The 25,783-nt window shown below is 49.4% G+C and overlaps 2 protein-coding genes and 1 pseudogene across 3 annotated transcripts in view; 1 reads left to right on the top strand and 2 right to left on the bottom strand.

Annotated features, from left to right (window-relative positions):
* LOC140001171 (uncharacterized) overlaps window positions 1-25,783 on the bottom strand; it is a 195,418-nt gene that overhangs the window by 67,735 nt on the left and 101,900 nt on the right. The window lies entirely within an intron of this gene.
* LOC140001141 (olfactory receptor 14C36-like) lies at window positions 3,904-4,836 on the top strand (annotated as a pseudogene).
* LOC140001167 (olfactory receptor 14C36-like) lies at window positions 15,873-17,370 on the bottom strand. The gene is made up of 2 exons (XM_072032354.1): window positions 17,279-17,370; window positions 15,873-17,039 (listed from the first exon to the last, which is right to left on the bottom strand). Exon 2 carries the CDS (start codon window positions 17,014-17,016, stop codon window positions 16,078-16,080), a length of 939 nt encoding a protein of 312 aa, XP_071888455.1. The 5' UTR covers window positions 17,017-17,039; window positions 17,279-17,370; the 3' UTR covers window positions 15,873-16,077.

Raw genomic sequence — 25,783 nt, 5'->3', positions numbered from 1 at the left:
CCAGTTCTTGTCCATGCTCAAGTCATCGAAATCTTTCTTCTCTTATTCTTTCATCTTAGGCATGCATACAAAGCTTAGGTGGTTACACATCCAAGGATATATGCATAGCATGAGTTTCTCACCTAATCTTCTGACACATGCTCTAGGCCTGGGTCACCTTGCCCTCAGTCTGAGATACAAGTCTGTAGGCTCTTATAGATAAAGCTGACTAATTAGTGACTAAAGTAACATGAGGGATAAAAGTTTATAAACTTCCTTCTCTCTAACAAAACCTAGTAAAGTTTTCACCTATCTGCTAATGAATGGAAGGGATGTGGTGAGGTCCCTGTCGCTTTACGGCCTTGTTGCCTCGCAGGAGATGTGCTGGCTAGCAGGCCTTGTGAGGTCACCCAGCACCTGACAGAGCACCCCAAGGCAGCAGGGATGGCACTGGAGAGGCGGGTGGCAGAGCCCAGCCAGGGGCTGCCTGTGGGTCCCCTCTGCTGCAGCCGCAGGGCTTGGGGCCACTGAAAACCAGGCACCTAGGGGGCTAGAGAGAGGTCAGCTCTGCCTCAGGATCTCCTGCCCCAGCAGGAGGAATGTGACTGTGGCAGGGACTGTGAGGTCACTTCTGTCTCTGTAGTTCATAGGGCAGCAGCAGGAACGTGACACAGAAAGGGACTGTGAGGTCACTTCTGTCTGTAGGTGGCAGGTCACCCTTCACATAGACCTGGGATCTGTACTTTTGGGCTGATATCTTCCAGTGGCCCTGCTAGGCCAGCAGAAGGCACCTGCTTGGCGTGCTGACTGTGGGATCCCCTCTGCCTCCATACCCAGGAGGACCCCGACAGAAAGAAGGTCCGCATATGGGTCTTCATGGGCCCGCATAAGTACCTCAGCCTCTACCTTATCTCCAGATCAGCACCAGATTTTCCCAACATCTAACAAGAATGATGATTCTCCTTAATCCTCCTTTATTTAAAGTGTTTATATAAACAGTTTTTTATTGTCTTTGACAGTAATAGACAGATTTAGCACCAGCTGGGCTTTGGTCCTTCTAATTTTGAGCTGCACAACCCCATAACATTCAGGACATAGCTCCAGACAAACTGACAGCATGCATGAGAAGGAAGTAGGGAAGCGGTGGAACCTGGCATCCTTCCATCCCCTACCATTCTGTGACTCTGTGCTGCAATTCCATTCAACTGGTTACTCCTGTGTTACCCAAACTTTCCTGCAACTCCTGATGCTGCTGTCTTGTCAGAGATAGCACAATCACACGAAAGTTGAACCATCTGCCTGCAGACATGAACTGCTGACAGAATGGAGCATCAGTGTGGTAGGACCTTGAGAAACTGCAGGATTTTGCCAACAGAAACCTCTTGACATTTACAATGAGAAGAGCTTTGTCCTACACCAGAGGAAGAGTAACCCCACACATCGGGGCAGACTGGGACCCAGTTTCCCAGTCTACAGGCAAAAGGGAATGAGGTGCAGGTCTGGAAGTTGCTAAGTTACTCTGGTCATCAGAGGAGCAAGGGCATAGGCAAGGCTGAAAGTCCCAACAAACTGAGGTCTTTGTGTCCATGCCTGTGGTTGTTGTCTCTGTCACTGAGGCCTATGAGGAGACAGCTCATTGCTAAAGTACCAGGGCCTCCTCATCCTCCCTGATGAACCAGGCAGGGGTCGTACCATTCTCCTGCACATCCCCATCTCCTACTGCCCCAGGAAGAGCCCGGAGCAAGGTGGAAAGGGAAAGGATCTCCCTTCCCAGGGGATGGATGTCAAGGCCTGGCCCTTGTGCTTGGTGAAACACATCCAGTTTGTCCACACATCAGTGTCAACTTCACATTGCCTTTGTCTCCTTTTCCTCAGTGCCTCCAATGTTCTGCTCTAACGAGCTCCAAGGGAGGCTGTGTCAGTGCTGGCCCTCGGGGGACACTGCAGGAAACTTGAATGTGACTTGGGCTTCTTGAGAGGTTCTTTCACCTTGCTTTCAGTGCCTGAGGTTTGTGGGCTCATCAGGAAAGCCCCCAGAGGGGTGACTGCAATGCCTTGGGCTGGGCCTGTACTGCTGAGCTGAGCTGGGCTCCTGGGACAGAGAGAGCTTGTGGCAAGAGAGCCCTGGTGCAGAGAGACAGCTCTGCCCAGGAGCAGCTCCTCTGCACAGCGCAGCAGGGCTGGGGGCTCTGACCACAGGCACCCAGGCAAAAGGGATTCCAGGCAGCCTGGAGGGTGCGCACAGAGGAGAGCTCAGTGCAGGAGAAACCTTCACATCTCTGCCCACGGTAAGTCTCTGGCTGCAGGACAGTGCAGGGGAGGTTTGTGGAAGGGGCTTCTGGATGCGGGATGTCTCTGCCTGGCCAGGAGCTGCCAGGATGTCTCTCGTGGCTTGTGCGGTGTGGAGGAGAAGGTTCTGCAGGGCAGCTGCAGGGGTGCCCAGGGCTGTGGTGCAGAGCAGGGTCCCTGCTGTGCCCCAGGGGCTGTGTGCTGGGGCAGAGCCTCTGCTGCCTGCCAGGCTCAGCACTCTGCCTGCCTGGGAAGCCCAGGGGCTTTGGCAGAGGAAGGGTAGGGCAGGGGCTGCCCGCAAAGGGAAGGCTCTTTCTGCACTCTGCCTGCCTCTTCTGCTCTGATTCTGGGGCAGGCTCTGTGTTAACAGAGTGGTTGGATTTGCACAGGTGACTGAGCTTCCTACTGCATTAAACATTGAGACATGCACAGCTTAGTGATGAACCTGAGAATATCCCTTCCCTTCTCTCTGCCTACAGACTGCTCCATGGCATTTCAGAACCGTTCTTTAGGACATGCAGAGAGGAAGATGTCCCTAGAGCTGTCCCCATCCCCAGGAGGTGTCTGCAGGGCAGAGCTGTGCACACAGCAGGTGGAATGGGGTCTGTGAGCATGGACAGGAGGAGACATGGGGACAGAGAAAGAGCTGCCAGCAGGGACAGCTGCAGGCAGCAGGGACATGGGCAGGCAGTGAGAGGGAGCTGCTCCCTTCCTGCCATCCCCTGCAGTGCAGGTGCCTTCCTTGCAGCACCCCCTGGTCTCCTTTCTTTCCCTTAGAGCTTCTGTCACGGCTTGTATAATATGGGGGGCTGAGAATATGGGATGTATGAACCCTAAATCTCTGTGTAAGTAGTCACATTTGTTGCAGGCCCCCTCCACCTTCCTCCATGGAAGAAAGCACAGAATCATTGAATCATAGAATATCCCGAGTTGGAAGGGACCCACAAGGATCATTGAATCCAGCTCCTGGCTCCACAGAGGTCTTACCCCCAAATTCCTACCATATGACAAGGAGCATATTCCAAACGCTTCTTACACTCCAGAGCTCTTGTCCCTCTGCTGTCTGTGCCAGCCAGATGGCACAGGGCTGTGAGGACAGGCTCTACTTTACCAACACCGCAGCCTCTGCACTGGGCTGGGTCTGCCCTGCCTGCCCATGCCTGCTTCTTTCCCTTGCCCAGCGTGGCAGCTGGTGGTGTCTAATTTTGACGGGGAGTGCTGTGCATGGCGGGTGAAGCAGGAGAAGATGCTCCCTTTTCTCTCCGGCCCGATACGCACGATCCACCTGCTGATATTGTCTCCTGGATATTGAACAGGCAAGACGCACACAGAGTCACACAGTCAAACACCCCTCACTCAACAGAGGGAGTCACTTCCCAGGAACCTTTCCTCTTGGAACCTCAAATGGAGCAGAGCAGGCTCACTGGGAGCTCATGGGCAGAGGAGGCTGCAGTGTACAGCACACTCAGGAAACAAAGGGCAGAGCTCCAGTCAGGGAGAGAGAAAAAGATCCTCTTGAAACAGGAAATGTAAGGCATTAATTGGGAATTATCTGAATTTTGCTCAGAGACTTTACTTGTGACGTTCTCTATTTGTTTCTCATTTGGCAGTGTCCATGACAAATGTGTCCAGCAAATGCCCAACATCAGCTCTGTGAGTGAGTTCCTCCTGATGGCATTTGCAGAAACACGGGAGCTGCAGCTCCTTCACTTCGCACTCTTCCTGGGCATCTACCTGGCTGCCCTCCTGGGCAACGGTCTCATCCTCACATCCATAGCCTGTGACCACCGCCTCCACACCCCCATGTACTTCTTCCTCCTCAACCTCGCCCTCCTCGACCTGGGCTGCATCTCCACCACTGTCCCAAAAGCCATGGCCAATTCTCTCTGGGACACCAGGGCCATCTCCTATCACGGGTGTGCTGCACAGGTTTTTCTGTTTATTTTCTTGTCTGGAGCAGAGGTTTTTCTTCTCACCGCCATGGCCTATGACCGCTATGTTGCCATCTGCAAGCCCCTGCACTACGGGAGCCTCCTGGGCAGCAGAGCTTGTGCCACCATGGCAGCAGCTGCCTGGGGCAGTGGCTTTCTCAATGCTGTCCTGCACACAGCCGCTACATTTTCCCTGCCCCTCTGCCAAGGCAATGCAGTGGAGCAGTTCTTCTGTGAAATTCCCCAGATCCTCAAGCTCTCTTGCTCAGACTCCTACTTAAGGGAAATTGGGTTTATTGTATTTAGCTTTTGTTTAGGTCTTGGCTGTTTTGTTTTCATTGTGGTGTCCTATGTGCAGATCTTCAGGGCTGTGCTGAGGATGCCCTCTGAGCAGGGCCGGCACAAAGCCTTTTCCACATGCCTCCCTCACCTGGCCGTGGTCTCTCTGTATCTCAGCACTATTATGTTTGCTGGCTTGAAGCCCCCTTCCATCTCCTCCCTATACCTGGACTTTGTGGTGGCATTTCTGTACTCAGTGTAACCTCCAGCAGTGAACCCACTCATCTACAGCATGAGGAACCAGGAGCTCAAGCATTCACTGAAGAAGCTGTTTCAGTTGTCTTCTAGAATCAATTAGCTGTTGCTCTGCTTCTCCAATGGGAAAAACTCACCAAAAAAACAGGGTGGGAGACACAGCCTTTCAGTGCCACTTACCAGGTACACCAATGCAAACTGTGAGAAACGAAGCAAAAATGTTATTTACAGAAGGAGAGAAGATGAATCTCAGAATGTAGGGCTGCAGATACCTGTGGGCAGTACAGACACTGACATGTGGTCTCAAGGCTCCCTGTGTGGGGAGTAGGAGAAAGAGGCAAGTGCCTGTCCTGTGCCACCTCCCCGCCAGCCCTGCCCTTCCACAGGTGGAGTATTCCTCCCTTACTCAGGCACCAGCAGAGCTTTGCCTCCTCATCCTCCACAGGGAGATGAGCCACAGGCCTAGCTGTGTGTGAGGGGCCAGCAGACCTGAGCAGAAAAAAGCCATTTTCATGGCACTGAGACATCTGAATGGTCCAACCCTTGTCATTGGGTCTGTTCTCTGCAGCAAAAGGCTGTCACCAAATCCCAGGTCTGTGGTTGCTCCTGGAGCTCTGAGGACCTCTTCAAGGCCATCATGGTATCAACGATAAGGACCTATGAGGGTCAGCCCACCCATGGATCGCTGCAGTAGGTTGGTAGGATTCCATAGTTCACAAGGACACCTCCTTGCTCTTTTCATGAATGTCTGTATTACAAATTGCTACAAATCCCTACCTGTAAAGCAACTAAGTATTGCAAGAAACTATTAAGTTACCACTAGGAAAGTAAATATGGGCTTCTGATGCTTTCCCTAAATCTGCACCAATAAATACTATTTGAGGTGCTATTGCTACGACACTCATGAATCCACTTTGTGGAGGGAGCAAGGCATGGCACCTTCCCCTTCTTTCTTTCAGGCCAGTCATGATAGCTCTTGAGAAATGTAAACATCATTGGGTAACCCTAATGATATGCCTCCAGTGTTTTTTGTTTTTTTTTTTTTCCCCCCAATGGTAAACAACTAAACAAAAGGGGTACTAGAGGGCTGTTGGCATAACTGCCTTGAATGCAGTGAACATCAAATACTTGTGTACCTTGCCTGGTCTCGCACAGGACCCTTCTGTTGTGGGGTTGCTGAGAGCCGAAGAGCAGGTGCTGATGGCTGCCACAACAGTGCACCGGCAGCAATAGCACACTGACCTCCAAGTCCTCCAAGCTCAAGAGCTATGTATTCCTGTGAGCAAAATGTCAGACAAAGGGAGCAGGAGACCTGCTTGGATGATCAAGGAGATCCTGGAATGACTGAAATGAAGAAGGAAGTACACATAAAGTGGAAAAGGGGACAAGCCACTTGGGAAGAATGTAGGGACATTGTCCGAGAAAAGGTTTTTTTCAAATACATCAAGAGCAGAAGGAAGAGGAAGGAAAATGTGGGCCCACTGCTTAATGAGTTGGGTGCCCTCGTGACAAAGGATACAGAGAAGGCAGAATTACTGAATGCCTTCTTCACTTCAGTCTTCACTGCTAAGAGCGGCCCTCCGGAATCTCTGGCATTAGGAACAAGGGAGGAAATCTGGAGAAATGAGGACTCTCCATTGGTTGAAGAGCATCAGGTCAGAGATGTCTTAGGAAAACTTGACAGCCACAAAGCCATGGACCCCGATGGGATACATTCATGAGTGCTAAGGGAGCTGGCGGATGTTACTGCTGGTCCACTCTCCATCATTTTTGAAAGGTCATGGAGAACAGGAGAGCTGCCTCAAGACTGGAAGAAAGCTCATGTCATGCCAGTCTTCAACAAGGGCTAGAAGGAGGTCCCAGGTAACTACAGGCCGGTCAGCCTCACCTCCATCCCTGGAAAGGCAATGGAACAGCTCATCCTGGAGGTCATCTCCAGCATATGGAAAAGAAGAAGGTGATCAGGAGTAGTCAGCATGGGTTCATCAAGGGAAACCATGCTTCACCAACTTGATAGGCTTCTATGATGGAATGACTAGCTGAGTGGGTGAGGGGAGAGCAGCAGATGTTGTCTACTTTGACTTCAGCAAGGCTTTCAGCACTGTCTCCCATAACATCCTCATAGGCTAGCTCAGGAAGTGTGAGATGGAGGAGTGGTCGGTGAGGTGGGATGTGAGCTGGCTGGATGGCAGAGTTCAGAGGGTTGTGCTTAGTGGAACAGGGTCTAGTTGAAGGCCTGCAGCCAGCAGTGTCTCCCCGGGACCTACACTGAGTCCAGTCCTGTTCAGCTTATTTGTCAATGACCTGGATGATGGAATAGAGTGCACCCTTGTTCTGGTTTCAGTTAGGACAGAGTTCATTTTCCTCCTAGTAGGTGGAAGGGTGCTATGTTTTGGATTAGGATGAGAAGAGTGCTGAGAAGAGCAATCAGCAAGTGTAAAGATGTGCTGTTTTGTGTCAAAGTGCTCTGTTTTGAGTCAAAGCTCTCCTCAGGCTCTCCGTCTTGCCAGATGTTAACTGGGAGTGCCACACGGCTGACACGAGCAAGTCCAGGAGGTTCATGAAGCACCTAGACGATAACTTCTTGGTGCAGGTGCTAACGGAGCCAACTAGGAAAGGTGCCCTCCTAGACCTGTTGCTAGAAAACAGAGAGGGTCTGGTGGGAGATGTGGTGATTGGTGGCCGCCTCGGTCATAGTGACCATGAAGTGGTTGAGTTCAAAATTTACGGTGACAGAAGGAAAAGTGCCACCAAAACCTCATCCCTAGATATGGGGAAGGCGGACTTCAGGCTGCTCGGGGAACTAGTCAGCAAGGTCCCCTGGGAAGCTGCTCTTGAAGGCCTTGATGTCCACCAGTGCTGGTCACTCTTTAAGCGATGCCTCCTAGAAGCACAAGATCAGGCAATTCCTAAATATCGCAAGTCAGGCAGGCGTGGCAGGAGGCCGGCGTGGCTGACCAGGAACATTCTTATGGAGATTAGGCAGAAACAGAGAGTGTTTCGCTACTGGAAGGAGGGCCAGGTGACATGGAAAGAATACAGGGATGCTGTTCGTGTCTGTAGGAAGAAAATTCGTGTGGCTAAAGCACACCTAGAGTTGAAGCTGGCTGTGTCTGTGAGAGAAAATAAAAAGGGTTTTTTTAGATATGTGAATGGAAAAAGGAGAAGTAAAGAATACATAGGGCCGCTCCTTGACAGGGAAGGTCTTCTCACAGACGATGACATAGGCAAAGCAGAGACGCTTAACGCCTTCTTTGCCTCTGTCTTCAATGCCGATGATGGGCTTCGGGACCCAGGGTGCCCCGAGCTGGAGGACCGGGACGGTGGGGATGACAAACTCCCAACCGACCCTGAACGTGTGCGGGATCTGCTACTCCACCTGGATCCCTACAAGTCCATGGGTCTGGATGGGATTCATCCCCGGGTGCTGAAGGAGCTGGCGGACGTCATCGCGGAACCTCTCTCAATTATTTTTCAACGATACTGGGAGTCTGGAGAGGTCCCGGTAGACTGGAAGCTGGCAAATGTTGTGCCGATTTTCAAGAAGGGTCAGAAAGAAGACCCTAGCAATTACAGGCCTGTCAGTCTCACATCAGTGCCTGGTAAAATCATGGAGAAGATGGTTCTCGAACGTATTGAGGCGCACCTGGGGGACAATGCAGTCATTGGTCCCAGCCAGCATGGGTTTGTGAAGGGTAGGTCCTGCCTAACTAACCTGATTTCCTTTTATGATAAGATCACCCGTATGGTGGACCAAGGGAAACCAGCTGATGTGATTTTTTTGGACTTCAGCAAGGCTTTTGATACGGTTTCCCATAGGATCCTACTGGACAAAATGTCCAGCATACAGCTAAATAAAAACATCATACAATGGGTGAGCAATTGGCTAACGGGCAGGGCCCAAAGGGTTATGGTGAATGGGGCTGCGTCAGGCTGGCGGGCGGTCACCAGTGGGGTCCCTCAAGGCTCCATTTTAGGGCCGGTACTTTTCAATATTTTCATAAACGATCTGGATGTAGGAATAGAAGGCATTTTGAGCAAGTTTGCTGATGACACCAAACTTGGAGGAGTTGTGGACTCGAATGAGGGTGGAAAGGCCTTGCAGAGGGATCTGGATAGGTTGGAGAGCTGGGCGATCGCCAACTGCATGAAGTTCAATAAGAGCAAGTGCCGGGTCCTGCACCTGGGACGGGGAAACCCTGGCTGCACGTACAGACTGGGCGATGAGACGCTGGAGAGCAGCCTAGAAGAGAGGGATCTGGGGGTCGTGGTAGACAGCAAGTTGAATATGAGCCGGCAGTGTGCCCTGGCAGCCAGGAGGGCCAACCGTGTCCTGGGGTGCATCAAGCACGGCATCGCTAGCAGGTCGAGGGAGGTGATTGTCCCGCTCTACTCTGCGCTGGTGCGGCCTCACCTCGAGTACTGTGTGCAGTTCTGGGCACCACAGTATAAAAAGGACATGAAACTGTTGGAGAGTGTCCAGAGGAGGGCTACGAAGATGGTGAAAGGCCTGGAGGGGAAGACGTACGAGGAACGGCTGAGGGCACTGGGCCTGTTCAGCCTGGAGAAGAGGAGGCTGAGGGGAGACCTCATCGCAGTCTACAACTTCCTCGTAAGGGGGTGTCGAGAGGCAGGAGACCTTTTCTCCATTAACACCAGCAACAGGACCCGCGGGAACGGAGTTAAGCTGAGGCAGGGGAAGTTTAGGCTGGACATCAGGAAGGGGTTCTTCACAGAGAGAGTGGTTGCACACTGGAACAGGCTCCCCAGGGAAGTGGTCACTGCACCGAGCCTGACTGAATTTAAGAAGAGATTGGACTGTGCACTTAGTCACATGGTCTGAACTTGGGTAGACCTGTGTGGTGTCAAGAGTTGGACTTGATGATCCTTAAGGGTCCCTTCCAACTCAGGATATTCTATGATTCTATAATTCTATGATTCCTCAAAGCTCAACTCAAGCTCTCCTGCTCAGATCCCTACCTCAGGGAAGTTGGGGTACTTGCGTTCAGTGTCTGTTTAGCATTTGGATGTTTTGTTTTCTTTGTGCTCTGTCCTATGTGCAGGTCGTCAGGGCTGTGCTGAGGATGCCCTCTGAGCAGGGCTGGCACAAAGCCTTTTCCACATGCCTCCCTCCCTTACCTGGCCATAGTCTCTCTGCATAGCATCACTGCCATGGTTGCCTACCTGAAGCCTCCCTCCACCAACTCGCTATCCCTGGGCCTGGCGGTTTCACTTCTATACTCGGTGTTGCCTCCAGCAGCGAAACCCTCATCTACAGTATGGGGAACAAGGAGCTAAAGGAGGCACTGTGGATGTTATTCTAATCTACAGTATTTCCCCATCAATGAGGTATCCGCACATCTTCCTCACATATACCTGGGCAAGGCAGAAACAGCTTTGTTCATGTATTTCAAAACTGCTTTTCATTCTTTGCAATACTAGTCCAATAAAAATATTTTTCTTCATCTCAATTCTTCTACCTTTTTTTGTTGTTTTCATTGTTGTTTTTTTAACCCAAAGACCTCATTTACAGGCGCTGGTAAGCTCTTGGTAATTAACCAAATAAAATAACCAGCAGGTAGTCATTTTCTGTGAGTCTTGTTTCTCATAATTTCTCTTCAGGTAGAGCAGAGGTTGTGGACTGAAGAGCCCAGCTGCAATGTGGGGGAAAAGCAGAGATGTGGCTGAGGGACTCAATGTTTTTTTTTCTACAGTACACTGTACCAAAAAGTTCTCCTAGGCCTCTGTATTCAGTAAAAGAGATAAAGGATGAGAAGAGCATGTACTAAGAGGAATGCCATAAAAAGCCACCAAGACAAGGGCCATTTTCTGCCCCGGCAGGGGACTAACACTGGGCAAGGCCCAGCTTGGGAAGCAGCCCTGTCGGAGGTTCTTGGTGGGCAGAGCTGGGCAGGAGGCAACCGTGTGCCCTGGCAGCACAGGAGGGAAGGCTGAGGGGCACCTCACTGCAGCCTGTCAGGAGCTGCAAGGCGCTCATGGAGCGTCCAGGGCCAGGATCTGCCCCGTGGCAACGGGCCCAGCCTGCCCTCATCCTGCCTTACTGCATGGGGCCCCTGCATGGGGCTCTGCCACCCGCCTCGCCCCAGCCCCCTCCAGCACCCTCCTTGCTGCTCTCTGATGCACACCAGCACCTCCTCATGGGTGCCGGCCAGCATATCTGCTGAGAGCCAGGGCGGCTCCTGCAGGGGCAGGGAGCAATTCCTTCTAACTGTGAAGGAATGGCAAAAGCACCCCATTGAGACTGGCCTGGAGGCTATGTGCATTCTCAGAATAGACTGCTTCAGGAGAGGGAACTTCAAAGTTCCAAGAGGGCACTACCGCTGGGGCTTTGGCATACCTGCCTTTGAGATGGAGGATCTTAAACAGTTGTCTACCTTGCATGGTCTTCCACAGAATCCTTCTGTTGTAGGTTTGCTGAGGGTTGAAGAGCAGCAGGTGCCAATGGCTACCATGGTGGCGCACCTGAGGCAGTGTTGCGCTAACAAAGACTCCCTGATTGCCATCCATGAGCTGATTCATTGATTGGAGAGCCAAGGTATAGCTGTAGAACTTGGTAGCATGGTTTAGCGATGGACTTGTCAGTACTAAGGTAAAAATGCATGACCTGGGTTACACATCCTTAAGTAGTGTAAGGCACAATGCAATTCTTTTTGCCTTCTGCATCTATAGCACTGGAAGCATGACTTTGCCCTACTCTGTTGACTGGGCAGGTCTTTTCACATTACTCAATTTAGGTTTCTGTGGCTCAAAGGAGATGATTTCCCCAAAGAGTACCCATGATTTCTCATGGGTACAGCTACAGTCACTTGGAGAAATAATTTCTTTACTTTTCTTCCTGAGTTTTCCACAGAAGACTCATGAGAGACCATGAATGTCCAGGTGTCTACTAAGATTTCTAAAAAAAATTTCTCAGATTCCAACAGTTATTTCAATTCTATTATTTTATTGTTTAATTTAATTTAATTTAATTTAATTTGATTTAATTTTATTTATTTTAATTTATTTTATTATTTATTTTGTTCCCAAAGTACAACTAACTTTTCTTAGAAAGGGTTTCATGTGCTGGGCTGGGCTGCAGTTACAGGGACAAAGACCACTGCTGGCAGTGGAGGTCTCAGACCTCCAGACTCTGCTTTTCCTCCTGATGGAGGTCTCCAAAGAAGTCACCCTGGATGAACAGCAATAGAAGAATAATGTTCAAAACTGAAATGCAGCAAAATTCAGACTTTGAAAAAAGAAGTTTTTGATTAGGTGCTTTTTGAAATCTTCTTCCTTAACTACATCATGCAAGCTCTGCAATTAGCTGAACAAATCTTGAAGTCTTTAAGAAAACTATGCAAGAGATGTTAGGAGCTTCTTCATTTTTATGAGGTCCATGGTGTATTTTGGTGCTCAGTCTACGAAGCTCACGTACTGAGAAGAGAGTGATGTAACCGCTTGAGCAAGTCAAGTCAGGAGGCACAAAATTTGAAGTGACTTGGAGTATTAATGGGCCCCACTGAGGGCTGTTACTAACGAAGACTCCCCAGGGCCTTGCTAGGACAGATAATTGGAGGCCATGATTACAGACAGGCAAAGCGCTATGCTGAGAAATGTCTTGGTTTCTTTTAGTGAATCAGAAGATTCAAGGTCTGCCACCAGCTACTGGAGGGGAGATCTTGTACCCCATGTCTGGCTCAGGGCTCTTCCTGGAGATCTGTGGGATGTTCTGGGCAGTGTGATGCCATGAGAAGAACACTGGAATGACACCTCCCAGCCTCTGCAAGGATTTCAAGGAAGGAAGGAGGCCCCACTGCAATGACTACATCTCATCACCTCATAAACTCTAGACAAGGGGACAAAAACTTCAGGGCTGTTGGTGCTTTCCATTCTCACCAGCACCCTCTGCCTTTTCCTCTGCAAGCTTTCCAATGCTGTCCCACACTTTGCCCTATTTTCTTGAAGTCTGCAGACACCCATGTCTGTTCACCACCTTGCTCTCATTTTGGCATTTCCATCATTTCACCAATGTCTCATCAACCTTCACCAGGTATTCCTTGAAAGACAAGACAGGGTTTGATCACAGACACTCTTTGGGTGACCTCTGGCACAACAGCTCTACCCTTTGAGGAATATTTCTTCCTCATCGAGACCAGTGCCAACCTTCCACATTGCATTTTGTGACAGCTTATTCTCTCCTACTCTTTCCTACTATCAAAGGAAGTTCCATCAGGGTGGAAACCACTCCTGAAGCAAATGTCCCAAACCATCCGGCTCCTTGCAGTCTGGCAGCCAACCAGACAGAAATTACCTCACCAGCGTCTCCCAAGCCATGGGCCTGCTGCTGGCCTTGCAGCTTCTTGGCTACACACACCCAAGCTTTGTGCCTCCTGCTGTGCAGTCGTGGACTCAAGTGGAAGGGACATGACAACCCATACTGGGGCCTTCTTTCTGTCTGGGTCCTCCTGGGTATGTAGGCAGAGGAAATCCCACAGTCAGCATGCCAACCAAGTGCCTTCTGCTGGACTACTGGGGCCACTGGCAGATGGGTAGATGTCAGCCCAAAAGTAGAGATCCCAGGGAGAACTCAAGGGTGACCTCACAAGTACTTCAGACAGAAGTGACCTCACAGTCCCTTTCCGTGACACGTTCCTGCTGCTGCCCTATCCACTGCAGAGGCAAAAGTGACCTCACATTCCCTGCCACAGTCACATTCCTCTTGCTGGGGCCAGAGATCCTGAGGCAGAGCTGAGCTTATCAGAGTATTCCCATCCATCTCCTCCTTGTGGCCCACAAGCTTATCAGTTCCATGGCTCCTCACATCCATCTTTGAATGCCATGTGACTTCAGAGAAGTCTCACAATTCCTGCCTTGCCCTAAGGGGCCAAGCGCCCAAAGTTAAGGGATAAGAGAGGGGTTGAAGATGATGAGGTTAATGCACAGGAACAGGGGCTTTGGGTGTTAGATGTTCATGTATGGGATGAGGTGTTACGGCTTACCTTTCTGAGTTAGAGATTAAGGAAAATTTAGTGGAAGACTGGTGCTCTGTTTAAGGTGTGATGTTTTTGTTTAGGGTATGGGCAAGCTTTGTGGTCTAGGGTTTTGTTTAGGTCTGTTAAGAAGTTGTCTAGGGTTACACAGAGCATTTCAATGCTACATTTAAGGGCAGGGGTCAAGGTAAGCAAGAGAGTAAGCATAAGGGAAAGAGGCTATGGACTGAGTTTTGGCTTCAATGGATGCTTTGAGGTCTGGCGTTAGAGTAGTGGATTCCTGTCAGGGTGCTGAGTAGCATTTAGGTTTAGGGATTAAGGTTACTGTTTGAGACATGGGTATGGCCTCACATGAATCTTTGAAGTTAGTGTTAGAGCAACATTAACATTACCTGAACATTTCTACCTCTTCAAAATCATTAATTTCTGCTGCCCTAGCTCCTCTTCCCTCCCCCATATCTCAAATCACTTCTAGCCTGGGTTCAGCTGACCTTCCCATAGCAGTAGTCTTGTTGGGATCAGCTTTCTGATGGCTTTCAGGGTATCTGTCTCACCTCTGTAGGCTACTTCATTCCTAAGACAGAAATGGTACCTAAGTCAAAATGAAAAAGCACACAAAGATGTCTGGGAGCACCTTGTATAACGTGCCCATCAGCTCTGCACCAGCACAGAAGTGAGCTTTCTGCTCTTAAGTTTTGGTTCCAGAATGACTCCTATGGATTCAGGGTAACTTTTCCCAGGCCCTCATGCATGCTTCAGTTTCCCCCAGGGATCTTGGAGTCAGTGCCTACCTCTGTGTGGAAAACTGAAAGCAGCCGTGGAGGATGAGTTTAGGCAAAAGTTGAAGTCTCCAACATGACAACTGGAGGTGCTGCTCTGCAGAGCAAGGGGGCTGTGGTGGCCGGGTCAGGGGGGCACTCTGCAAGGCCGTGCTGGGCAGGCTGGGAGGCAGACCCAACTCATGGGGTCACTGCCATTGCCCCAGGGCAACAAGGAATCACTCACTGGACTCCTTTGCTGGGGCTTCTGCATGCCCTGGGGCTGCAGAGCTCTTCTCTGCCTGCTCACACCAGATTGAGCACTTGATTTCTGGTCTGTCCACCTTGGACAGTCTCACGCTGTGCAGGCTCCTTTCACCTCTGTCTCCTGGCCTCATGCTTCCCCTGTATATATCCCCAAATTCTTTGCACACACCACTCTTGCCCGCAGGTCCCATGTGTCTCTCCAACCTTCCCCTCTTCCCCTGCAGTAGTGGCATCTCACTGGAGGAGGATTGTGCATCCCCCTTAGCACATGGTCCCCTCAGATTTGACTTTTCCTTTACCAGACTTTTCTTTGGATGGTCACTCATTAAGTTTTCTATTCACTCTGCACTGAGCTCGTCGTGCCTGGGTTCTCCTGACATCTTCTGGCAGCTCCAGATTCCTGTCCAGGCTGGCATCGGCCATCAGACCCACTGCGGGGGGCACAGTCCTGTGCTGATGAGTCCAAGCCCAGTTGTTGTCTGCTTGGGGAAGTGCCACCAAAAATTGAGCTCTTGGTCTATCACTTTGTTCCTTCACAGACTGCTCTAGGACTTTCAGCCTGTGTCTTTCCCTCCATGAAGAAGTGCAGAAAACAGAAGAGAAAAGAGGAACCCCTTGGCTGTATTCCAGACAGCAGCTTTGGAAGAGGTGTCCAGGCTTCTGGGTTTGCCCTGAGCAGCCACTTTTGTTACTGTGGTGCTAGCAGGCAGGCCAGCTGCGATCCAGGGCTGCACAGTGCCTGCTGCTGCCTGCAGCCACAGGGATGCCACTCTAGAGACAAGAGGATGGTCATCGAGGCATATGAGACCTCAAGACTAACACAGATACAAGAGCACAAGAGAACAATGCAGAATCCAAAAGAGAGCAGCAGTAAAAAGGCCACATCCTGCTGCTGGCCATGGCCATGGCTCCAGGGAATCAGCAGCCCCGACCTGAAGGCAGCAGAGAGGCAGAGCCCATCAGGCAGTGAGGGGCAGCCCTGAGGGCCACTGGAGCTGCTCCTCCATGTGGCAGCTGGGCTCTTGGCTCTGAACCCCTCCTGTGTGCTGGGGCTGCTCCCCCAGCTCCAGAGGAGAGGGGAAGAGATGGCAGCTGACACCAACAAAATTCACAGCTTCTTTATTCTCTTTATCCACACAGAGAGCCTAGTTCTGAAGGTATATTAGATGACTGGGTGACAGAAAATAAAATGATTAATAGGCAGGATGATATGAGTAGTATACAGTCAAAATCAAAGGAAATACTTTTAAAAATAATAAATGAATTACAAGCTATTGTATGAAGAGGTTTCTCAGATAACCTGCCTGTCCTGTTAGATTTATAGGCACGTTATTGATGCCAAAGAATCATGTGTCCAAAGAGTTTCCACAAGGCTTCCTTGAGCTCCTGATTCCTCATGCTGTAGATGAGGGGGTTCACTGCTATAGCCACCACTGAGTACAGAAATGTCACCACCAGGTCAAGGGATGGAGAGGAGATGGAGGGGGGCTTCAGGTAGGCAACCATGACAGTGCTGACAAACAGGGAGACCACAGCCAGGTGAGGGAGGCATGTGGAAAAGGATTTGTGCCGGCCCTGCACAGAGGGCATCCTCAGCACGGCTCTGATGATCTGCACATAGGAGAAAACAATGAAAACAAAACAACCAAATGCTAAAAATGCACTAACCACCAGAAGTCTAACTTCCTTTAGGTAGTCTGAACCTGAGCAGGAGAGCTTGAGGATCTGGGGGATTTCACAGAAGAACTGCTCCACAGCATTGCCATGGCAGAGGGGCAGGGAAAATGTAGCGGCTGTGTGCAGGACAGCATTGAGAAAGCCACTGCCCCAGGCAGCTGCTGCCATGGTGGCACAAGCTCTGCTGCCCAGGAGGCTCCCATAGTGCAGGGGCTTGCAGATGGCAACGTAGCTGTCATAGGCCATGATGGTAAGAATTGAAAACTCTGAACCAAAGAAGAAGATGAAAAAGAGAACTTGTGCAGCACACCCTTGATAGGAGATGGTCCTGGTGTCCCAGAGGGAATTGGCCATGGCTTTGGGGACAGTGGTGGAGATGCAGCCCAGGTCGAGGAGGGCGAGGTTGAGGAGGAAGAGGTACATGGGGGTGTGCAGGCGGTGGTCGCAGGCTACAGCAGTGAGGATGAGGCCGTTGCCCAGGAGGGCAGCCAGGTAGATGCCCAGGAAGAGTGCGAAGTGCAGAAGCTGCAGCTCCCGTGTTTCTGCAAATGCCATCAGGAGGAACTCACTCACAGAGCTGATGTTGGGCATTTGCTGCTTTTGTACCTGTTTGTCTGTTGAAGAGGAGAAGGCAGAAAAAGGTTAGAAAAGAGTTCTCTGAGGAAAATAGGCAATAAAACAGAAGGCTGGCTAAGTCAAAATCAGACAAATGTCAGCTCAATGAGATTTGCAGTATTGTTGCAAACAACTGAGCTGACTGCAGAGGAGGGCTGCAAGTATTCTCCTCACTTTATTTTATCCTTGTTGCCCTATCCTAGTTGAGGTATTGGATTGTGGAACTCCCTGACATTACTTCCACACTCCTGGTGAAATCCTGTGGATGGGAGGAAGCAAAAGGATTGTCCCTTGGGGAAGACTGAGCAGAGCAGCTCTGCCCATCCTCTATTGTCCTCTTCTCAGCTGTCCTGTGCTACCCTTTTGTGAGCTGCAGGACCATCCCACTCAGGTGTTTCCCTGAGAAGAAACTGGAGACAGCTGAGAGCAGAGAAGCCCCAGTCCAAGTGCAGCTGGACAGAATCCTCACCTTGTCTGCAGGGGACTGATCAGGATCATAGCTTTTTCCTCCTAGCCAGGGGTGCAGAGGCCTCACTCTAACTGCCCCCAGACAGCCATCCAGCAGCACCAACATGGCCTTAGCACAGACCAGTCTCCTCCTTCAGGCACCTGGATAACACAAGGATGCCACGACAGAGCTGCATCCTGCTGGAGAGCAGCCTGCAGCCGAGGAGGACACCCCTCAGACAGAGCTGGATATTTGCAAGCTGGGGTATCCCAATATCCAGTCTGCATCCCATGCAGTGTCTGGAGGATGCTCGGCCACCACACTCTTGGTTAACCAGGGGTAGCTAGGTTATGACACACCAAGGGGCTTCTGCCAGACGTCCTCACCTCACAGTGCAATCCAGCAGCAGTCTCAAAGCCTACTGCATTGCCCACTGCCCTCCCAGAAACAAGACCCAGGAGGAGACCCTTCCAGGACCTGCAGCTGCATGGCCCTGCAGCCAGACACTTACCTTGTCAAGGGCTGTGCAGATTTCTCCTGCAGGCAGCTCTCAGCATCCTCCCACTCCCAACTGCCTCCAAGCCCTCTGTCCTTCTCTCGTCTCCCTGTGCCACCTGCGGTCAGAACCCTCAACCCTACTGCACTTTGCAGAGGAGCTGCTCCTGGGCAGAGCTGTCTCTCTGCATCATAGGAGTTTTTGAAATATGTTTTCTTTGTCCCAGGATCCTGGCCCAGCTCAGCAGCACAGGCCCAGCCCAAGGCATTGCAATCACCCCTCTGGGAGCTTTTCTGATGAGACCACAAGCCTCAGACAATTGAAGACATCTCTCTAGAAGTCTAAGTCAGATGCAAGATTTCTGGAGTGTCCCCCTGAGGGCCAGCACTGACACAGACTCCCATAGAGCTCATTAGAGCAGAACATTGGAGGCAGTGAGGACAAGGAGACAAAGGCAATGTGAAGGTGACACTGATGTGTAGACAAACTGGATGTGTTTCACCAAGCACAAGGGCCAGGCCTTGACCTCCAGCCCGTGGCAAAGGAGATCCTTTCCCTTTACACCATGCTCAGGTTTCCTCCTGCGGCAGTAGGAGATGGGGATTTCTTTCTCTTCATGTCCAGTCTCAACATCCCAAAGTCAACTTAGTGGCATTATTTCTGTCTCATACCATTTTCTCCTAGAGAGGAAAGCTACAGCAGCTCCAAAACCACCCTTCAGACAGTCTCAGGCTCCTTTTGCTCTGCTTGGATGCTCTATGGCACTGGGCCAGATAAACCCAGATCTCTCAGAATCTCTACACAAGGCAGGTGCTTTAGGCCCTGAACCCCACCTTGGCAGAACCTCTCTGGGTACTGTCCTGCACCTGTCCTAAATGATGAGCTACTCACTGGGACACCCCAGCGCAGGTGGTGTCACACCATATTGGAGCTGAGTCTGATAACTCAGATCTTCTTGGTGGCCATGCTCCTCATAAGGCAGCTCTGTAAGAAGCTGGCCTGCTTCCTGGTGAGCAAGCACCACTGCTCACATGGAATCCCTTGGGGTGCCCAGGCCCACCTCCTCCTGGACACTCCTCACTCAGCAGGGTCCCAGTCCTGACGTGTGGGGTTCCTCTTCCTCCAGTGCAGGACTGGGCTCTTCTCCTTGTAAATGTCAAAACATTTGTATAGGGAAAATCCTGTAGTTTCTCAAGGTTCCCCTGGACAGATGCTCCATTCTGTCAGCTGTTAATGTCTGCAGTCAGACGGCTCACCCTGATTGTGATGATCTGGGGAACTACAGGCCTGTCTGTCTGACCTCTGAGCCAGGGAAGCTCATGGAGCAGGTTGAGTACCATCACACAACAGGAGAACAAGTTGATGAGGCCCAGTCAGCATGAGTTTACCAAAGCAGGCCCTGCTTGACAAATCAGATCTCAATCTATGACAAGGTGATGTGCTTAGTGGACAAGGGAAAGGTTGTGGATGTGGTCTACCTAGACTTCAATAAGGATTTTGAAGCCATTTCCCACAGCATTCTCCTTGAGAAACTGGCTGCTAAAGGCCTGGATAGATATACGCTTCATTGGGTTAAAAACTGGCTGGGTGGCCAGGTCCAAAGAGTTGTGGTGAATGGAGCTAAATGCATCTGGAGGCCACTCGTTAGTGGTGTCCCCCAGGGCTCAGTGCTGGCTCCGTTTCTCTTCAATATCTTCAGCAATGATCTGGATGAGGGGATCAAGTGCACCATCAGCAACTTTGTAGACAAGACCAAGTTAGGAGTGAGACTTGATCTACTCAAGGGTAGGAAGGCTCTGCAGAGGGATCTGGATAGGCTGAACCCATGGGCTGAGGCCAACTCTATGAAGTTCAACAAGGCTATGCGCTGGGTCCTGCACTTGGGGAATAACAATCCCATTCATGCAGGGAGAAGAGAAGCTGCACAGCTGCCTGGGGATAAGGGCCCTGGGGATAGTGGCAGATAGTCGGCCAAATATGAGCCAGCAGTGTGCTCAGGTGGCCAAGAAGGCCAACAGCATCCTGCCTTGCACCAGGAATACTGTGGTCTGCAGGATAAGAGAGATGGTTGTCCCCTGGTAACTCAGACCCGGTGAGGCCAAACCTCAGGTTCAGCTCTGGGGCTCCTTGTGTAAGAAGGACATGCAGCTATTAAAACAAGTCCAAAGGAGGGCCATGAGCACGAGTGATAGGCTGGAGCACCTCTCCTATGAAGACAGGCTGAGGGAGTTGGGATTGTTCAGCCTGGAGAAGAGAAGTCTCCGGGGAGACCTTACAGTGGCCTTCCAGTACCTAAAGGGGACTACAGGAAAGCTGGGGAGGGACTCGTCATCGAAGAGTGTAGTGATAGGACTAGGGGTAATGGTTTAAACTGAAAGAGGGTAGATTCAGGTTAGGTGTTAGAAAGAAGTTCTTTACTCAGAGGGTGGTGAGGAAAAGGCTGCCCAGAGAAGTTGTGGATGCCCCATCTCTGGAAGTGTTCAAGGCCAGGTTGGATGGGGCTTTGAGCAAGCTGGTCTAGTGGAAGGTGTCTCTGCCCATGGCAGCTGAGTTGGAATTATGTGATCTGTAAGGTCCTTTTATACTCAAAATGGTTTGTGATTCTGTAAATATGAAACACAACACCGTTCCAGCTACTAGCAAGAAGAATTTACTCTACTAGAGCCAAAACTAGGACAATATCCACCCCTCATTCCATAGCATGTCTGCCATGCTCTGGCCTGACTCCAGTTAATCACCACCACCTTTCCTGTCTTTTGATATGCACACAAAAATGTTATTATTAGTCTATTAGTGTCTATAACATTAACATTAACATTAACATTAACATTAACATTAACATTAACATTAAGAAGAACAATAATAATGTCTTCCTTTTGTGTCCTATGAAACTGCCTTTATCTCAACCCATGAACTTTTACATTTTTTTTTCCTCCCAATTCTCTCCTCCATCCCATTCATTAGATGAATAGTTTTGTAGTGCTAAGCTGCCTGCAGGGTCAAACCACAGAAAGTGTTCTTGGTGCCTAGCGTGGAGCACAAATGTTGAGATGCCAGATCTGACCACAGCGTTTTAAAAGTAAATTGTTATAAACATTAGATCAGTTTAATAGTCGCTGATCACAGTGTTGATCTTTTTGATCTGGGGTCTGTTGTGCTTGTTTTCAGAATTGTGTTGCATAGCACTTTACTATTTGCCTTCCATGTCATGCTGTTTATCAGTTCTGGGGATTTGTCTAAGGTTACTGCCTTGCTGTATTGGATAACACTGATTTCTGATAGAATAAAATTATTGCCGCCTCCATAACTTGGGAACCATCTCTTCAGCTCTTAGAAATTATTTAGAATTACACTCTTTTATACTCTTTGCCTTTTCTTTTCGAGAGTAAATCTATGCAGGGTGGGTGGTGATGGTGAGTGGAACTGGGAAGGACAGTGGGGGATGCTTTTCACCACTTCTTCCCTCTCCCTTTCTCCTGCACCTCCCCCTTCTCCTCCAGGACAGGTATATAGCCTGTCCAAAGCCACTCCAAGCCATGCAACAGGCCCTGCAGACACTCTGGCTCCTGAGGTGGGCCCAAAGTTAAACTGACACACGTGACAGGCCCTATAGCCACTCCCAAACCTGCAATAGGCACTGCAGCCGCTCCAACTCATCCAAAAGGCCCTGCAGCCAGAACAAGTCCTGTGTTGGGCCCTGCAGCCTCTCCAGCACCTGCAATGGGTTCCATGGCTGGGCCAGAGAACCAGCCTGTGCCAGTATCGGTTGCCTCTACATGCAAGAGAAAACAATGGGTGTGAAAGTCAGTTTTTCTTTAGAGAGGAAAGAAACTCCTACCCAGGCAAGAAAGGAGGAAGAAGAAGATGAGACAGGTTTCTCCAAAGTTGGGACATCTTGGAAGCAGGAGGACAAAGACAAAGAGATTATATAAACATCAGAAACCAAGCTATCCCTTTTCCAGGGTAAGCTATGAGATATGGGAAAATATTTTAGCCATCATGTCAGTGAGCACATTGTCAGCTGGCTGCTCCAGTGGTGGGAGAAAAGGGCCAATAGCCTGGAATTAGAGGGCAGGGAAGCCAAGCAGACAGAATCCCCCTCTAGGAAAGGGGTGATTGACAAAGCCATTGGAAAAGGGCACAAGGAACTTACTCCCATCATGCTTGAAGGAAAGGTACCCCTTTAAAGAAGATCTTGTATGTCAACCAGGAAAGTGGACCACCATGCAGAGGGATATCCGTTCCTGAGGAAATTAGACATACTGAAGGCGATTTGTATAAACCTAGGTAACAAACAGCTATCCAAAGATCCAGATTGTTATAAGTTGCCCCCTTAATTTTCAGAGAGCATTGCATTAATAATAGAAAGGAATTTATTGAGTAAGCAACAGCAAGAAAAACAGCGCTGGGCGGCCGGGGAGTCTCGGCTCCGCCAATGGTGCGCACCTCACCCCCGCCAGGGTCCCTTTTTATATCTTGGTAATTCTGGGATTACGCAGCACATCCTGGTATATTCTGCGACTGCGCGCGCTGTTGCTAGGGGGTCATCTCTGTCCCTCTGGTGGTCGTGAAGATGAAGGCCATAGTCTTCCTCGGCGTTGTGGTTCAACTTCTTTTTTTATTTGGTCATGTTGGCCCAGCGTGAGACAGAAAGGCAGGATGTTGATACACTAGTTTAGCAACTTATCAGGAGATGGTTACATGAGCTTTGCAGCAGGGTCTTTAAACAAAAGAGGCAACTGAGATGCAGAAGGAGAGAAGGGGGGGGGGGGGTCTCTTTTTTGTTACATTAAGCAAAAGAATTTTCATAGTGTCTAGCCAAGCATTATACAGCTCCTTACTTCAGCAGGGAGTTTTCACAACTCCCGTTCCTCAAACAGAACTCCTTGGTTTTATAATACAAAAGACAATGAACAAACATTTATTGTGTATTACAATCTCTCCTTTTTCTTTTAGTTACTCATTTTGTTCATTGAATCTTGGCAATGCCTGGCTACTAAGAACTAATGTTTCCTCGATTCCTTCGTTGGTACTTATTGGCTCGTATCTGGCATGTATGAGCATTAAATGTGCCGCTTCTAAATGTCCCTTTACAATCGCAATCAATTCATTAAAAATACATGGTCCAAAGGTTAGTGCTATTATTAAGAACAACAAAGGTCCTGTTATTGTTAATAAAGTAGTAAGCCAAGGTGAATAATTAAACCAAGATTCGTACCAGCACTGTCGGGCTTCATTCTCCCGTTTCCCTTTTTTTTTTTTTTCAACCCTTCCCTGGGTCTTGCCATTGTATCTCTTACCTCTACAGTGTGATCAGCATACACACAGCATTCCTCTTTCAGGGCTGCACACAGCCCGCCCTATTGTAAAAAAATACCAAATCTAATCCCATAAAATTTTGTAACACTACCTCTGAAAGAGACCTGATAGGTTTTCCAGGGCCGAGATGGACTGTTCAATTTGGGTCAGGTCCTCGTCCACCGCAATGCATAAGGAAGTAAATTCTTGATTTTGTTTAACCAATGAGGCTACCCTGGTCCTCATTCCAGCTCCTCCCAGGATTATTAGGGTGGCCAAAGTTAGAGCCGTGAATGGTTCCTGTCTTTCCAGATGATGACTTTCCACTGTGTCTGGGTGTATACATAATCCTCAGGGTGGTATAGAATCCTTGGTATAATTATCACCTGTATACAGAAATCACGAGACTCACTAAAGAGTTTTAGTGATAGACAAGGAGTTATGCCCACCCACAAACAAACCCACCTAGCGTTGTTGGCTGGGATTAACCACTCGGCTGATTGTTTTCCATTCTCCTTGATATTACGTAGGTGACACTTCCCACTAGGAACCGTGCACACACACCTACCACCTCCATTGACTTGTGTTAGTGTTACCCTTATGTCTTTTCCCCAACTGTATTGTAGAGGGTTGTTCTCGTTTGTGCGGGAGGGCTCCCCAGGATTCCCGATAGCATCATAATATGAAGGCCTTATACTAAAGCATAATCAACAGTGTTTTGTTACATTTGGGTTTGTTTTGTTTAATAATTGGTAGCTGGCATTCATGACCCCCCCATATGTTATTCTCAGCTATGTTATCATTCTCGGCTTTACCTGAGCTCGTAGGGCTGCCGAGGGTTGGCACTGTAGTATTTTCCGCAGGCTGGATTCCCTGGACATTTTCTGACAATACCTCATTTGGTCCTACTGCCTGGGGCCTATCAGCATCCTCCTTTTTATTAGTACGAGTCCTCCCCTATCTGTTCTGTGTTTGTAAAATCTGACACCTCACATTTCCTAGTATCCAGCTAGTATTGTCCAAGTTTGTTACATTTATATATAGAACCTTGCAAATTTCTTTATTTCCATGGAAGGTTCCTGTATACCCTATACCATGCCCTCACCACCTGTAACAGGGACCTGCTTGTTGGTTACAACTTTGTGGCCCATATCCCACTTGTAAGAATTTATTCCGACCAGCCCCGAGTGTCCAGTCCGTAGCAATGGTTTCACACCCCCAGTATGCACAATAATACATGTTTGGGTAATTACAGTACCCCTTTCCTGGGTTAGAACTTGGGCAGAAATAAAATCCTGATCGGTTAAAGCATGGCTGCACTAACACCAGGTCACATAATGTGATGCGGAAACTGGGAGCACCCGCTGTCATTGTTTGCTGGATGATGAACTGATCCTTCCATCTGATCAAGCTCCATTTAAAAGGCTGATGGGGATGCGCAGACCCATAGCTGACCAAAATGATGATACTGACTCCCATGTATCGTAGGAGGTGGTCAGAGCCCATCTAAATTGTCGGCCCCTCAGTCCCCCACCGTTTTCACTTCTCTGCCTCGCTTGTCAGTTCGGTTGCAGCGAACTACAAGGTATCGGTTCTTCTTGGCAGCAGCAGTGTTCTTCAGGGGAACCTACTAGGGAGCCTTTGAAACGGGGCCTCCTCCCCTTCCCACAATACACAGATAATATACAATACTTATCGAGTCCATCTTAGTGTCAGCTTCAAGTCGTCAGGGCCTGGAGCTGCCTCCCATTTACCTTCCCGGATTGGTCCTTTCACACGGCTGGCATGCGTCCATCCTTTCTCCACAGTTCGAATAGCCGTTTCTGTGGTAAGCAAAACAACATAAGGGCCTTCCCCATCGTGGTGTTAAAGCAGTCTCTTTCCAAGTCTTAATTAGAATTGATGGTGATCAAGTGGCAATTCCAAGTCATAGGGCATACCATATAGCATTTTAAAAGGAGAAATTCCTACATCAGTTCTGGGCTGTGTCCATATGTTTAACAGTGCAAGAGGTAAGCATTTTACCCAAGAAGCCTTAGTTTTCAGCACAAGTTTTGTTAGTTGTTTCTTAATTTCACCATTCATTCGCTCTTCCTTTCCAGAAGAGGAGGGGTGCCAGGGGCTGTGAAAATCCCACTCAATCTCTAAGGCCTGCTTTAATCCTTGCAGTAAAGCTTTACACCCATTCAGTCACGTGGTCAATTAGGACAAACAAGTAACTCAGTAAAGTCTACCTGTATACTTTGGAAAGGTCAAAACCCTGGCTCCCGTCCCCCTCTAAATAGGTTACAGAAGACCTTTTTATTTACACATTGACATATAGTACATCCTCTGCATGTGTGCTTCCCTAAAATACATATTCCTACACAGACATGCTTTCTTAGAACAACATCACACATTGCTTGCACCTCCCAATGACTCTTCTGATGTAAAACAGTTAATATTTGCCTTATTATCACTTTATTCAGCATTTCTCTCCCATCAGGGAGTATCGATTTTCC

The sequence above is a fragment of the Anas platyrhynchos genome, chromosome 38 (assembly GCF_047663525.1).
Source record: "Anas platyrhynchos isolate ZD024472 breed Pekin duck chromosome 38, IASCAAS_PekinDuck_T2T, whole genome shotgun sequence".
Classification (NCBI taxonomy): Eukaryota; Metazoa; Chordata; class Aves; order Anseriformes; family Anatidae; genus Anas; species Anas platyrhynchos.
This window is presented reverse-complemented; position numbering and strand designations above follow the sequence as displayed.